Source organism: Chamaea fasciata, unplaced genomic scaffold, assembly GCF_029207755.1.
Source record: "Chamaea fasciata isolate MVZ Bird 193981 ecotype frontalis unplaced genomic scaffold, bChaFas1.0.hap1 SCAF_5, whole genome shotgun sequence".
In the NCBI taxonomy this organism is placed as follows: domain Eukaryota; kingdom Metazoa; phylum Chordata; class Aves; order Passeriformes; family Sylviidae; genus Chamaea; species Chamaea fasciata.
The window spans coordinates 36027610-36042932 of NW_027094090.1; the positions used below are offsets into that span (position 1 = coordinate 36027610).

At 39.2% G+C, this 15323-nt stretch overlaps 1 protein-coding gene across 1 annotated transcript; it reads left to right on the plus strand.

Moving 5' to 3' along the window:
* The first annotated feature begins 1838 nt into the window (after window positions 1-1838).
* RAB21 (RAB21, member RAS oncogene family) lies at window positions 1839-14939 on the plus strand. Its single transcript, XM_066183255.1, has 7 exons — window positions 1839-2186; window positions 8514-8573; window positions 8756-8863; window positions 10481-10544; window positions 11319-11373; window positions 11807-11895; window positions 12812-14939. Exons 1-7 carry the CDS (start codon window positions 2040-2042, stop codon window positions 12949-12951), a joined length of 663 nt encoding a protein of 220 aa, XP_066039352.1. The 5' UTR covers window positions 1839-2039; the 3' UTR covers window positions 12952-14939.
* Window positions 14940-15323: the final 384 nt, after the last annotated feature.

Here is a 15323-nt window from a genome sequence, read left to right on the forward strand (position 1 = left end):
TACAGATTTTACAAGGTTGTGTATGAGATTACAGTGGAACGTGACACTTCAGGTAGCTCTGACAGAATTTTCTGTTCTCAGCCAGATCAGCTTATTAATTTTATTTAATACAGGTGACTGAAGTTTTGTAAAGCACAGGACTTCTCATACAAGAAAATCAGTAATCACAGGTTCCATGCCAGAGAGGAAAGCAGAAGTGATGGAATACTATAGTTACTTGCAGCAGCCTAATGTCAGTGGGAAATGCATTGTTTAACTCTGCACCATGGCAGGGGATTCTTTGAGAAACAGCCAACCAGAACTGAGCTTCAGTCGGTGTCTTGCTTTGGTGTGCTCTCTGTTAGAACAGTGCCCCACAGTTGTGCTGCCAGGTGCAGTCAGCGCATGGACTTCATACCAGGTGTCTCTCGTGCGGCTTTTTCCAAAGCTTCGGCTCTCTTTCTCACTGGAAGATAGCCTCTATTTCCACTACAGTGTTCACTGTAATAATACATTTAGGACTGATGAAAAATCACCCATGCAGAAAGTATCCTTCTAACAAATCAGATGTATCAGTATATAGATCATTTCCAGGCAAAGAAGAACTGAAAAGTACAAATCAGGCACCCTCTTCAGTACAATCGTGTGTATTTATAAAGAACGTACATGGAAATTGTTTTCGTTGAAAAGAGTAAAAAGCTGTAAGAACAGGAAGGTTTTTGGAGACAGCCCTCCACACACCCATGTGTCTCAGCAGATGCATTTGCCAGCAGTTACCCAGGAAAGCCTCAACCTGCTGGGTCCTGCAAGCAGCTTGTGCTCATAAGCACTGATTTCCATTGTCTCTGGCAACCTTAATCCAAACTCTGTTTTAATCCAAACCCTTCTTCTATTCAGCCTGAAAGAATAATTAACATGCCGGTCAGTTTTATTGCCTGTCTGCAGAAGGCATGTCTGTCAGAAGCCAGGATGACTTTTCAGCAAGACAGTATTTTTAGAGCAACTTGCTGGAAGCACTTACATGCTAATAAAACTGGAAATTTATTTGAAGAAAAGATATGCCTGAAGATTGTGTCTGCATTGTTTTTTTTCCCCTTGTTCCATTTTCTTTGTCTACTAAAAAGGTTTACTTTACTTACGCCTGGAGGAAATAAAAACAATCCATTCTGTGTGTGAATGTAATACTGTTCAGTGACTTCTTACTTCAGAAAATCTGATCCTTGGTCTCCTGGATTCATTCTCTGTTCTTTCCTCTATTCTTTCTCATACAACAGAGCATAAATACTGTCTGACAGAGAAAAAAGGAATTGCGTTATGGAGCCCTTTCATAGGCATTATTTTTCTTACCACTAAATGATCTCTAGAGAGAGGTTGCGCTGCAGTTGTTTGGTTTGTGAGGATGGTTTTTATTAAGGAATGATAGCCAGTTTTACAAGGCAGTTATCCAATCCTTGTGTATGAAACTCTACTGGAACCCTGCAGTCAAGGAACTCGACCGAAGAACGTTTTTCTTTTTCCTTCACCTGCTCCCACACGCCTGTTTTAAAGTACTTTATTACGGACTTTTATTTTGCAAACATTTAGAGACAAGCGCTGCTTAGTTCACAGGAACGAAAATCATACACAATCCGTGCCGGCGCCGCCGGAGGAAACCTCAGCGCGGGCCTTACGGGACAAATCCGTAGGGACGGCAGGGCTCGCGCGGGATCCCCGCCCTGCGGCCCCGCCCGCTGCGCCGGCCCCGCCCTCGCCCCGCCCAGCAGCCGCGGAGGGGGCGGGGCCTCCCGCCGCCGCCGCGTCCCCCCCTCCCATTGGCGGCGGGGGCTGCGCGTGACCGGGCGGTGCGTGACGTAGGAGGAAGAAGCCGCCATTAGGGGTAGCGGGGCGGCTGGCGCGAGGCAGGTCCGGCTGCCGTGTCCCTCTCCAGCCTCGGTCTCCGCGGTGTCGCCGGTGCCTCCCCATCCCCGCCAGTTCCCCTCGCGAGTCCCCGTCCCGGCGGGCGGCGGCGGCGCCGCGGCGCGGCCCGTGCATGTGAGGCGCGGCTCGGCGGCGGGGCGCGGATGGCGGCGGGGGCCGGCGCGGCGGCCGGGGGCCGCAGCTTCTCCTTCAAGGTGGTGCTGCTCGGGGAGGGCTGCGTGGGGAAAACCTCGCTGGTGCTGCGCTACTGCGAGAACAAGTTCAACGATAAGCACATCACCACCCTGCAGGTGCGGGCCGGGCGGGGCGGCGGTGGCGTGGGGGGCCCCGCTGTTCTCCCCTCACCTTGCGCAGCCCCTCGCTTCGCTGGCAGGGCCTTGTTGGCGGCTCAGTGGCAGCCGCAGCCACCTTCCCTCTCGCTAATGGTGGCTGTCCCCTCCCGAGTTTGCTGGATGCCACTTTTCTCGTTCTTTTCACGCCTCAGATCTAAGCTTTCAATGTTTAGGCCTCGTTTCTACATACTAACTGCTCCGTTTTTTCCAGTTATGTATGTGAATGTCTTCGTCTGAATCTTGGAAAGTATGATGCAAAAGTAATGTTATTGTAACCATTGTTAGTGGACTGATGACTAAGTGTTTCATACGTGCTGCGTTTCTGTTAATCACAGTCTTCCTCGTGTTCTCAAATCCTAACACTAGCACTATCTAAACGCTTCTGTTTAAGGAGAACAGCGTTCACAAAATGGTTTATGAGATTAAGGCTTATGATTTAATAATAGGAAAGATTCTTAAAGCTTAACTGCTTGTCACGACAGCTCCCTGAATTGTGGCTGGATTCTCAGTAGTCTGCTGTTATAAAGAACTACAAAGTGATGTTCTGGTAATGAAATGTGACAGGGTGCCTGCTTGAAAGTAATGGGTTTTTTCATGGCCTGCTAGTTAGTGGTGGATGGTGTGTATGCCATGGTACAGAATAAACTGCTTGTACTGTGCACGGTCTCAGAAAGCATGTTTTGAGGTTCGTGGTGTGTCAAGTCTTTCAGGATGTCATCTTGCATAGGTGGAAGTGTGGATTTAATGCATGCTACTCTTAATATTTTTTTTAAAATAAAGAAACTCTGCCACTTGGTGCATCAGTAGTGGGTTTTGAACTAATTTTGGGTTTCTTGAAGTGCAGAAGAAATAGTAGGTGATATTAAAAAGAAAAGAGTTTTAAGGTAGCTATGTGCCATTCCCATGTGTTTAGGAGAGATTTCTTGACTCATGTATCACAGAAGTAATTAATAGTGAAACTTTCCGTTAAAACCAAAGCAGCATTATAGATGCATTAGAAGCAACGCAGGAAATGCTTCATAAACAGATAATGCAGCTCCATTTTTGCTGTGAAGAGGTAAAAAGAATATGTTTTAGACTGTGTTGTTTTGTGTTCATATCTAGCTTTTGGGCTAATCTATTGGTAGGCTTACTAGGCAGGGTATTTAGGAAGCAAGTTGTAGCTGTCATGCCACAGAGGGAGTTGGTACTCAGTATGCCACAGAGGTGCCTGGTAGCTTGTAGGTGTCAGAGGTGCAGTAGAAGTGTAGCATTGAGCAAACAATCAGTTAAAGTGCATCAGAATGATCATGTGTAGCTGAATTCTCATGTCCCACCTTTTAAGAGTTGGTCCAAGTAGATTGTTATGTAATGAATCTTATGTTTGTTGTTTGGGTTTTTTTGTTTTTTAAATCTGTAGTGGAAGACCTAAAATTATAGGCAAAAAGTGGGTTGGAATACAGGCTTGGGTCACAAATATCATAAAACACGGTTTTAAATTGCTCCAAAATGCTGATAGGAAAATGTCTGTAGATAGTGTAGCTCCAGAGCTTTTGGTTTTGACTGTCTGGAGAAGGGTGTGTTGAGGAGTGGAAGCATGTGCTCGCACTTCCTACTGAGTTTTTGTTTCTCCACTGTAACCAGGTTTGTGGTTGCTACCTCTCTTTTAACTGACTGCACATTGTTTATTGAGTTGTTCTGAGCCTCCTTGGCCACATATGCATTTTTCTGTTTGTAAAATACAATGTTAATTGCTGTTGAGTCTTACTCTGCATCATGTGCACTTGTAAAATATTACCTTTATTATTTTTATTTCTCTACATCTTGCAGTTCTATAAAAAAATGAAGTGAGTTCTTCCACTATTAAATTGAAAGATAATTTAAAAATAGGACGAAGAGAAACTAGGGTATCTGATTAAGCAATGAAGTAACATGTTTGCAAAGCACCCTTTGTTTTTTTTTTAAGATAAAAGGCCTAATCTGATAAGGTTGCTTTGTTTCATGGCAGCAGTTCAAAGTATTGCACCAAATTCCTTTTGTTCCAATAAAGCCAAAATTAGATAAATACTTTGCTCCTGGTCCAGCGAAGGAGTGACAATGATGAATCATCTGAAAAGATCACTAGATATTGAGACAAGAGGCTCTCCATCCACAATATTCTCTAACTTAAAAAAAAGAAAGTATTGCAAAGTGCTTTATTCCAGCATGCAACAAAAAGAGTGGTGAGACTGTAGCCTTCTGGAAACTTCATTTAATGATGTTATTCTACTGTAAATTTATTCTTTGTAGGCCCAAATAGGTAAGTTTCTTTGATGCTAGTAACAGAAGACTTGGACTAAAAGGGAGCAGCTTCTCCTCCATCCCCACTGCCCTTCTCTCAGTGCTAACCAGAGTGCAGGGCAACCTCCTCTGATTTAGGAGGCTGCTGGGATGTGTTGCTGTAGTTGTGTTAGGATCAAGTCATGGACTTGATATTGATGACCTGCATGTTGAATTTAAGGCAGCTACTGATTCACAGAAGAAGGCATCTAGTTAGAACATTTTGGAGAAGCTGATGCAGGTAAAGTAGGCGGCTTTGCACACCATTAATATAATTCATAACCTGTTGGCAGACCTGGCAGGGCAGTTAGAATTGGTTCCCATTGTTTGAAGTATTTAAATAAGTGCCCTCATCTTGATACAATAATTATAAAATATAAATTGATATCAAGTGAACTGTGCTGGAGTTACTCCAATAATAAACCCACTGTCAAAGTATTGGGGTTTTTAATTGGGAAAATACTTTTAATTATTTAATTACCCAAGATAAATACAACTTCTGAATATTGCTCTCTTAAATGTATGGAGGATTGTGGAATATCCAATCCAGGAGAGCTGCTGATGTGGTTGTAATTGTAGAGTTCCTGATTCCTTTGATGGACTTGGCATAACCTGGAAAAGCTGTCTTGGTTATTAAGATAGCTGGGGGTGATGGAAGGCAGTGTAAGGAAGTTCAGTGCTATATGCACTGATTGTATGCCTGACCTGCTTCTGTTGAACATGAAGCACTCAAGGGCAGGTGTCACACACCTGCTTTTGTTCAGTGACTTTCAGGAGACTCTCTTCCAGCTGTGTCTTCCTTGTGTTCTACTCAAGCCCCTTTATCAGCTCCTAGCAGGGCCTGGTGGGCATATAAAACTAAACTTCTAGAATAAAGAAAATATTTCCTGCAGCCACATCAAAAGATTGGGATTTTAGCTCTTATAATTGCGTTATTCTTTTCCAAGTGCCTAAGTATTCTTCAAACCAGTCATAAGACAGTGGAGTCAAAATATGAAAATTAGAAGCTTCAAAGTGTTGTTTGAGATTACTTATCTTTGAATTAACCATAGTCCTGTGAGTTTTTGAAAGTCCTAGCAAAAATGAGCTATCATAGTAATTAAAATAATGTGGAAAAGAGCTACTGATTGTAAATCAAGTCACAACTCAGGCTTGTAGTACTCAATTTAGAAACTTTTTGGGAGATTAGAGAAAATGTTGAAACTTTCTATGCATACTTACCTAATGCCTTGTAGGTAGTCAAAGGCTTTCACTTTGAAACTTAACAAACTTTAAAATCTCAGCAACCGAGTTTTTCTCTAAACTACTCCAAAACAGAAGTTAAGGCTTTCTTATGTGTTGGGTTTCCCCAAATTCCTAAAAACTGCCTAGTCCTGCTATTCACTTGGTTGATTGTTTTTATCCCTCACTAACCTCAGAATGGTTGGGGAGGAGTATGTGTGTGTTGAGAGGTTAAAATATATTAGTTGATTTGTCTTGGGCATGTTTGCCACTGTGGATGTGAAATATGTTTTATTGATGGTAAATGCACCAAACTTACCCATGCCTGCTAATTAATGAGCAGAGCCTCTTAACTGTATTCTTCAAGTATGTGAACAAAAATAAGAATGTAGCATTAAATCTGTGGCATAGTATTGTGACACTAAAAAGCCTTACTTGCATGTAGGAGTCTTTTAGTGCTGGGGTGTATAAAAAATGAAAACCTATATCTGAGTGATAAAAGACAGTATTCCTATCAAAAGCTGTAGTACCTGAATGACAGGTTATACTGAAGCAAAACTTGCCTGTGTAGATAAACCTACTTTAGTTTTTGGTTTGTCAGGTAGGAGATGCGCTATTAACTGGGTGATTGTCTAAAGCTACAATGATATGACTTTATGGATGCTGAGTTCTCTGTGTTTTTAAATATAAATCCCCCTTCTGTGAAAGATTTTTCTGCTCAGAAAGTGTTTCTCAAATACTTGCGTGGAATTCACATCAGCTAAGCAGGTTTGGATTGTTGGTGCTATGACAAAAGCAAACATTGCTCAGAAGAGCTTTTCCTTTGAGATTTGCAGTAGAATATTGAGCACTGTAGCACAGCAGAACAGTAAATATATTGTCAGGTAAGCTTTCTTCATTTTGTCTAACAATAGCTTCTCTCCTTCTGGCCCAAGAGTTGGTGAATTAAAACTTCTGAAATTGCCTCCACGCTTTTGGCTTTTAAACTGGTGTAATACAACAAGTGATGAAGACTACTGATGAGTTAATTGTCAGGGACAGCCGTTGGAAAGCCATCAACTACTTTCTCTAGAGTTTTTAATTAAAGAATGAGAAGTTTTCTGATGTTGAAGATTTGCTGCTCTTCTGTTAAGCTGTTTTTTACAGGTTGGCTAGAGGGTCAAATCCATTTAATGTGCTATCTGGAAGATTTTCCAGGCTTTTGACACTACAGTGAGTTCCTTCACTGTAGACTGAGGGGGTAGTGTAGTGTTAATGCTTTAGTTATGTTGAACACAAGGGTTGTAGTGATGAGTTCTTTGCTATCTGCTCTTGGAAAGTATCTGTTTTTCTTCTGGTCTGTTCTCTCTCTCTGTTCTTTTTATCAGACTTTATGGAATAGTGTGGGGGAAGATACAACTTAAAGATGAAGAGGATTTTTTTAATCACGTCATCTTGTGTCATACAGATGCCAGGGAAGTAGCTGAAGTGCAGGAGCTGCTCTAGCAGCTGAGTGTTGAATGACTTTAACTGTAGTACAGGCAGCACTTCAGAAAGGCACTTTGACAGCAGTTCCGGCTGGTGTACATTGAACTGTTGTGGTCTTCTGTGTGCATTGTGGTTGCTTTTGTAGTTAAGCAGCAAGTTGGTTCAAGCAGCTCCTCTGGCCCATGACACGTTGCACATATGTGACTCTTGGTTCTATGGCTGGTCAGTGCTCCTACGGAGAGCTCCTCTTGGGCTGCTGCAATCCAGCCTAAAATAATCTGTGATGAATGTATCATAAAGTACCACTGAGTACTTGTTTGAACCCAAGTACAAACTGAGATAAAATTGGAAGGAAAACTGACTATAATTTAAGGCAGAAGACAAAAGTTAGCCCTTGGTAACTGAATTGTTTGATATGACATGTTACTGCTAGTCTTTAGAATGGGGGAGCAGGTTCCCAATGCATTAACACCTTGAGACCCTCTTCTGGTCCCTTAAACTTGTATTAAATTATATTCCCTTTCTAGCTGTCAAATTACAGACTTGGTAATAGAGGTGGTGTCTGAAAATGTGAATCATACAAGTTTGGAGGAAACCAGACCTACTCAAGTTACTGCAGTTAGATTAACCTTGCAATGTGCTCTGGTCCTGTTAAACATTTCCAGAAGTTAAAGTAGTGGAATTCTAAAGCAGCTTGTATGCTTATTCAGAGGCTTTTCAGCTCAAATGAACAGAAACACAGAACCAAAAAACAGATGAGGGTGAGTTGTGGGCTCACCTCAGCAAAAAAAAAAAAAAAAAAAAAAAAGAAAAGTTATAAACAAGGAAACTTGTGAAATACTAATGTTCCAAGATATTTAGTGATAAATGAAAATAATAATTTATGGTTCTTGTAGCTTACTAATAGTGAACTACTTTGCCTAATTCCTGCGGACTAAAAATCCTGTTAGACAGGTTCCTTCCCAAGCTCTTGTGAAATGCTTTGAGTTCAGCTTAGACTGATTCACTCAGTATTGAGTTCAGACTCTTTCCGCACAACTCATCCTTCCCAAATCATTCAAAATAACAGCAAAAAGATGTAGTAAATGATTGGCTTAACCCAAATTTATTTAAATAAGCTGCTGGCAAACTGTAGTGAAATGACTAACTGGCTTAGTATTGACTTAGCCTTCTTGCTTAGAGTCTTTCGATCTGGAAATATGTGTTTTATTGATTCTGATGCTTTATTAATAAATCAATTTGAAATCAAATAGTGTGTTTGGTATGTAAAACCTAACTCTAATCTGTTTTGCTTTCCAGGCATCTTTTCTTACGAAGAAGCTAAATATTGGTGGGAAAAGAGTAAATCTTGCAATATGGGTATGTTTACATTTCTGTTTTTTTCCTCCTTAGCTAATTAGAATGTTTTCCTGGAAAAAAAAATTATTTAACTTTGCTGTATCACTAGTGTTAGGCACTTATTAAACTTTCCCAAGTATTTGGATTTCCTTGAAGTATTGTTTGCTTTGTCTTAAGTGCTAACAAGTGTATTTTAAATGCAGGATACAGCTGGCCAAGAAAGGTTTCATGCATTGGGGCCTATCTACTACAGGGACTCCAACGGCGCCATTCTAGTGTATGATATAACAGATGAAGACTCTTTTCAGAAGGTACTGGGCAGCTTTTAAATCTAAACTCTAAACTGGTTGAGAGATAATATGTCATGTGTAAACAGAAGTCTTGTTTTCAGCAATATATATAATATTTGTAGATCATGTAATGGAAGTATACAGCTTATTAGTATTCTTTTGAAGACTGACTTCCCTGCTATTAAGTTATTCAAAGAACACCAGAGAAGTAGTTCAGTTTCTTAGAGCACAGTGCTGATAAGGCCAAAGTTGTGTGTTTGATCCCTGTATGGACCATTCATTTAAGAACTGCACTTCATGATCCTTGTGGGTCCCTTCCAACACAGAATAAACTGTGATGCAGCTGTGTGAGTTACCTGTGACAGGCTATAAACATAAACCTGGACTGTTGTCATGGTATGCCATACTGATTTTTGTTGTTTAAACCAAAATACTAAAAGATACTAAGTGATGTGACCTTTTATGGATCTGAGAACTCTGAAATAGCAATACATGATAGTGGAGGCATTACCTTCTCTGTGATAAGTTATTTGTTCTTCAAATCCTCATCAAAATGTGTAATTTGATGGCTAGTTATTTTATGGTTGTGTTAGTTGATTAATTTGATAAGGTGAGGTTTTTTTCTACTGTGTCAATCTATGCTCCCACTCTATAGGATGTTTCAGCTGAAAATTAGTGACACTCTTTTCTAAGCAAGTTTCTCTGATTAGCTTTTGGCAAAGCCAGTTGGACTTCTGTGTAGAGAGAAGTAAGAAATTGTGGTTGTATGGGCAAGGCTTGGGTTAGCAGTGATAGAAATAGATGTAAGGGTGCATACAGATCCACAACAGCTTAATTTAAAAAGTCTGGTGTAGGGCAACTAAAGCACTTGTGTTAGCAGTTAAACACTTGCTGCCACCTGCAGAATGGTGATGACTTGTGGATACTGCTTCAACTTGTGCCTTTTCATGCTGAGCCCTACACAGTAAAACCAGTGATACCAAAACATTTAAATGTGCAGAAGAAAAGAAGGAAGGTGGATTTACAGAAGTTACTGCAGAAGTACTACTGTGTCATGTAGCATAGTTTATTTTTAGGTTCTTGAAGTGATTTCTTCTCTTCGCAATTATTCCCTTAAAATAGCAGTTCCTAAGTCAATGCAGTTATCATACAACTTTCAAAGCATGAGAACAGATTTGGTAAGATACCTTACCATCAGCTGACTTGACATGCTTGTCCCATCTGTTCTCTCATGAAATAAACATGTTATAATCTAACCTGAAAAACTCAGTTCAGGTGCCTCTACCTTTAAAATGCTATTTGTGGTCTGTTAGTAAGTGCCTGTTGATGATAGATCTCATGTCTGACCCAAAGTGGCCCTTGCAGTGAACTTGCTATATTGAGTGTGGTGGGTTATATTTCTGGAGTAATTGAACCATTTTATCTAAGTTACTTGCTCTTAATTTCGCCTATGAAATAAAACCTGCTGAACAAGGGCGTTGTGTAACTATCTAAAGAATATTTTTCCATCTATCTTGCTCTAAACATTTTTCCTTTAAGTTTAGAGTAGACGGTTAATGAAGGAAATGGGATGGTTCCACATTGCCTAAGTTTATAGTATATCAAGTGAAAACAAACTCAGCTCTGTTCTTTTTGCAGGTAAAAAACTGGGTTAAGGAATTAAGAAAAATGTTGGGAAATGAAATCTGTTTATGTATAGTAGGTAAGTCTTCTTCAACATGACTTAATTGAAAATGTATCTTTTTGATTAATAGCGTAGTCCAAATGCTGCTTTGACAGCTTGTACATGTGAAGGGGTAAAGCTTATGTTAGATATTTAAAATTAAACTGGAGCTAGAATTTCAGTAGATCACATTGAGGAAAATAACGAGTTTTATTGAAAAAAATAAGCTGTTTAATTATCAGAAGTGCATGGTACAGACACCTGCAGACAGTAGTTCAACAAAAAATGTATATTATCCTTTTTTCAAGTACTGTAACTCATGGCCTTCTTTGGTAGCGTAGACTAGGTGCTTGTCTGTTTTGATAATTAAGTGCTTGCAGGTTGAAGTGAGTCTTAAAGCTTGGATATTTCAATGCAAACAGAATGCAACAGAAATGCTCAGTTTAGATTTAAATCTGATCTAATTACTAAAACACTTTCATGAGGTTAGATGAGTGGACATTCTACAACAATTACCTCTGCAGGTAAGGTACTAATAAATCACAAAAAAAAGGACAAAAAGGCTGAATTTGGTGCTTTATATGGAGGCATTTAGCTGTCCTGATCTCTATACAGAAGTAGCACTTCATTGCCTGTAAATGCTTGTGTGAAATGAGATTCTCAAATCATATTGTCCTTGAAAGTGTGACCTGTGTAAGAGTTGGTCTTTACTGGGACAGCTTGAGAAAATGGAGTACCATGATTACATGTCGGCTTTCTTTTTTGGGTGATTTTAAAGTACAAAGACTTAAAAGATTAACTTGTTTTCAACAGGTAACAAAATAGACTTGGAAAAAGAGAGACATGTTTCAGTGCAAGAAGCAGAAATGTAAGTCACACTTATTACTAATAGAAACAGTCATTGCAGAATTATGCTGGAGTAATAAACTCGTGATGCTGTTAACACAGCAGCCAGCTAGGCACTGCTGGCTTATGCCTGCCAATTGTTGAGTGTTCTGTTAGTAGCTGAGTCACAGGGTGTCCTGACTGACCAAACTGTAGCTTGAGAGTTGTTTGTGATTAAAGTTAACATTTGCAGTTTAAATCCATTTCTAGACATGAAATTTTCTTAATTTCATCTAGTGTGTTGCATCAGTCCTGGCAGTTTTAAACACGTAGCTCCTTTTTTTGTATTAAATAAGCATGTGTAGGCCAACTGAAGTCAGAATAAAACCTTTTGTGATCATCTTATTCTTTCATGTAAAGTGGCTTAGAAAGATTGAGTCCTTTTACTACAGTGCTCTATATCTGCATTTCCACAGGTATGCTGAATCTGTTGGAGCAAAACATTATCATACGTCAGCTAAACAGAACAAAGGAATTGAAGAACTGTTTCTTGACCTTTGCAAAAGTAAGTATTATGCCATTTATTGGTAAGGAGCTCATTTATGCAATAGTTCAGGCTTCAGAAATACTTTTCAGGCCATACAGAAAAGTTTTAGTGTAAAGTACTACTTAGAACTTCATTTCAGTCTACTTCAAGCCACCGGTCTTCTGTAACAGCTCTGGAAGCTTGATGTATGGGGGCTTACAATACTGTAAATTCATGCTGTACTCCAAAGATGTCTTGGTTATTTGCTGGAGCACTGACTGCTATTCCACTTACCACACATAAGTAGTAAACCAAATCAGACTTCATGTTACTGGTCTCACCACTGCTTGCTTCAAATCCCGTTTCAACCTCTTTCAAAAATCTTCTCAAGTAATGTCAGTTACAAGTCATAAACTCAAAGCTTTAATGATGCAAATTTTACACAGAAATCTAAACAAATGGTATCAAAGATCATGATATGTGGGATGAAAATGCAACATAAGCAAATTATCCTATTAGTTGTATTTCTGTGATGAAGGACTTTAAGGAAAAGGTCTCCTGCGTTTCTGAAGAGGTAATTGGTTGGGGTATTTTGGGGGGGGGTTTTTTGGGAGGGTGGAGTTTATTTGTTTGGTTGGGTCTTTTTAATAGTGTTAATGATATGGGTGGGTAAATCTAGCTTTTGAGGTCACTAACTCCAGGAGCATCTGAGGATCTCTATAGTTTCCCTTAGTTACTAGGAGCTGCTGTATGTTGGGTGCTTTAGAAAAAATATTTAATATGTTCTTGCAGCTATGCCATGTGATACCTGAGTATTTAGTTCTGCATAACAAATAGGAGAACCCTTCTTGCTGAACTTTTTGTCTCTGTGCATATAGTTCAGGTAGATTAAGGTTGCAGAGTCTTAATGTAAAAATGTAGTGCAATGTCGTCTAATACACTTCTTTCTTTACAGGAATGATAGAAACTGCTCAGGTGGATGAAAGAGCAAGAGGCAATGGCTCCAGTCAGTCAGGAATAGCAAGGCGAGGTGTACAGATCATTGATGATGAGCCACAAGTACAGAGCAGTGGAGGGTGCTGTTCTTCTGGATAATTATAAAACTGTGCATCACTGCCCTCTCAAAATGAAGACTGCCATATTCCAAGTCACACATTCTTTACCAATGGAGTAATAGAATTAACAGTATTTAAAAATAATCACATGTAACACTGCAGAGACCTTAAGTGCTAAACTAGTGGCGTCTGTGACCAGAGAATTGGCGTTTTCTACAGTGGTTAACAAAGCAATTACCAATGGCCTTTTTACATATTTTTCTTTAATGAGGAATAATATGCATGTAGAAAAGACCTACTTAAAGGCTTCATTTATATTCTTTTAAATCAGATCATTATTTAATAACTTATATACATTGTTGTTGGAATGGTATATGTTTTTGCAGCTCTTTGTATTTTGTGGTAGATGGAATTGTATCACTTCTAAAATGCAAATTGATTTTTTTTTAAATTAGCAGATATCTGAATTAATATTTTTGCAGGGCCTCCACAAGCCTATAACTCAACTACTTTGATATATTCTGTTCATCTGTATGCCGAGCTGATAAAATACATTGTAAATTACATATTAAATATTTTATCTGCTTTTACAGTTGCAGGTGCAGAAATATGTACATCAGTCTTGTCAGTGATTGTGAAGTGAATAAGTCAGTGAAAGATGCAAGCTTTTCATGTGCACTGTTAAATTGCTCTTTCTATTCCCCTACCTGAAAACAGCTTTGTTTTGGGTGCATCCATAACTACAGCAATTCTTTAATCCATTTCTGGCAAGCAGCAGTATTTAGAGTATCCCCTTACTGGAAGAGAATGTTTCTGTAGACTGCTGTTTAACACTGAGGTGTTTGACTTGCAGCTAGAACAGTTGGTGCATGCACATACCTTGCCTCTGCAGTTACTTTGTCCTCTCAGAAGATCCCCAGAAAGTCAAAGCAACTTTAGCCCTCATCTGTCTGGTAGCCAATAAACCAGATGCATGGGAAACTCTTTAGCTGCTTTAATACATTTGTTTCCAAAGACAGCATTATAAACTGTTCATGAGCATATATTTTTTTCCCTGCAGGGCTTGAGTGAACAATTAATTGGCATTAACTAGAACTTCTAGTTTGGAGTGATTAAATTGAAGATGTGAAACTTGCCAGATGTAGCTGTAACTTTTGGGATTCTAGGCAGAATTGAAATTACTCCCAACTTGCTCTTTCTCCTGTAAAACGTTTTGAAAAAGCGTATTTAAGTTTCAGGAGGAGGGTTTTCAGAAAAAAATGTGCAAACTACTATCACAAAAGAACACAAATGGTGGTAGCTGAAACTTCAAAATGTTTTGTGCTCTGACTTTTTTTACTTAAGTTGTCATGCTTGGAAAAACAGTAAAGGTGATGTCTATGACAAAGTAGAATATCTTTGGCCTTCCTTTTTCTGAAAGGTAGATTTAGTATTGCATATGAATGCACTGAATGGTGTGGGTATGTTCTGATACACAAAAAAAGTAGTAGTAATGAATTAGTCTATGTAAGAGAAGTGTGCTGTCTTCAATCTGATTTTTATTTTCTCTGAAATAATAGACGGCTTTGATACAGACTGATCCTGGTGCATTTTCTCCTTTTTTGCCTTAACTATGGTATAGGTACTTTTTCTTAGACTACCATTGCTGTGCTCTTCTGATGTGTTTGTATGCATGATGGAGAAAGGTGGTCTGTTCATGGTAGTGAAGATAAAGTTTCTTGGCTGTGCAGAGCTTTGGTGTGAATCTAAAATCTGTGATTATATGTGTCAACATGTAGCAACACCATTAACTTTTGCATATCTAACAGTGGGCTCTGACAAAGTTGAAAACCAGATTGGTTTGATCTAACACTGGTATCTGACAGCCTTGTAAGTGTTACAATATATGAAGATACGAAGAGTGAAATTGTCAAGACTTGATGCTCAAGAATGGAATTGCTTCAGAATGGGAGTTTCAGGTTTTTTGATTCAAATTTTTTTCCATCTCTGCAAATAAAATCCTGATCAGCCTAACTTCAACTAAACTTAGTTGAAGCAGTTGTGTAGAATGTATCTTTCTGCCTGCAGCTAAAGAGTTTTTAGTGTATTGTGTGGTAGGGGCATCCTGTGTGACTTCTGGCAATTACAAAACTGTCAAAGGCATGTTGATACTAGTGCTTAAGTCTCTTACAGAATTAAAACTGTTACTACTGAAAACTTAGGCGGGGATAAAGTCTACAATTTTGTAATACTAAAAAGGTTCTGGTTGCTATTAGTGAAGTATTTTTTCCAAAAAAAATCTCTAGTTACTTTTCTTACTTAAGCTACAACATAAAAAAACTCACTGGAAACCTTCCTGTCTAAGCTGTGGTTTGATTGGACTTTATTTATGACACTTAAAACCTGTATTTGCAGGGTATCATTATATAACTG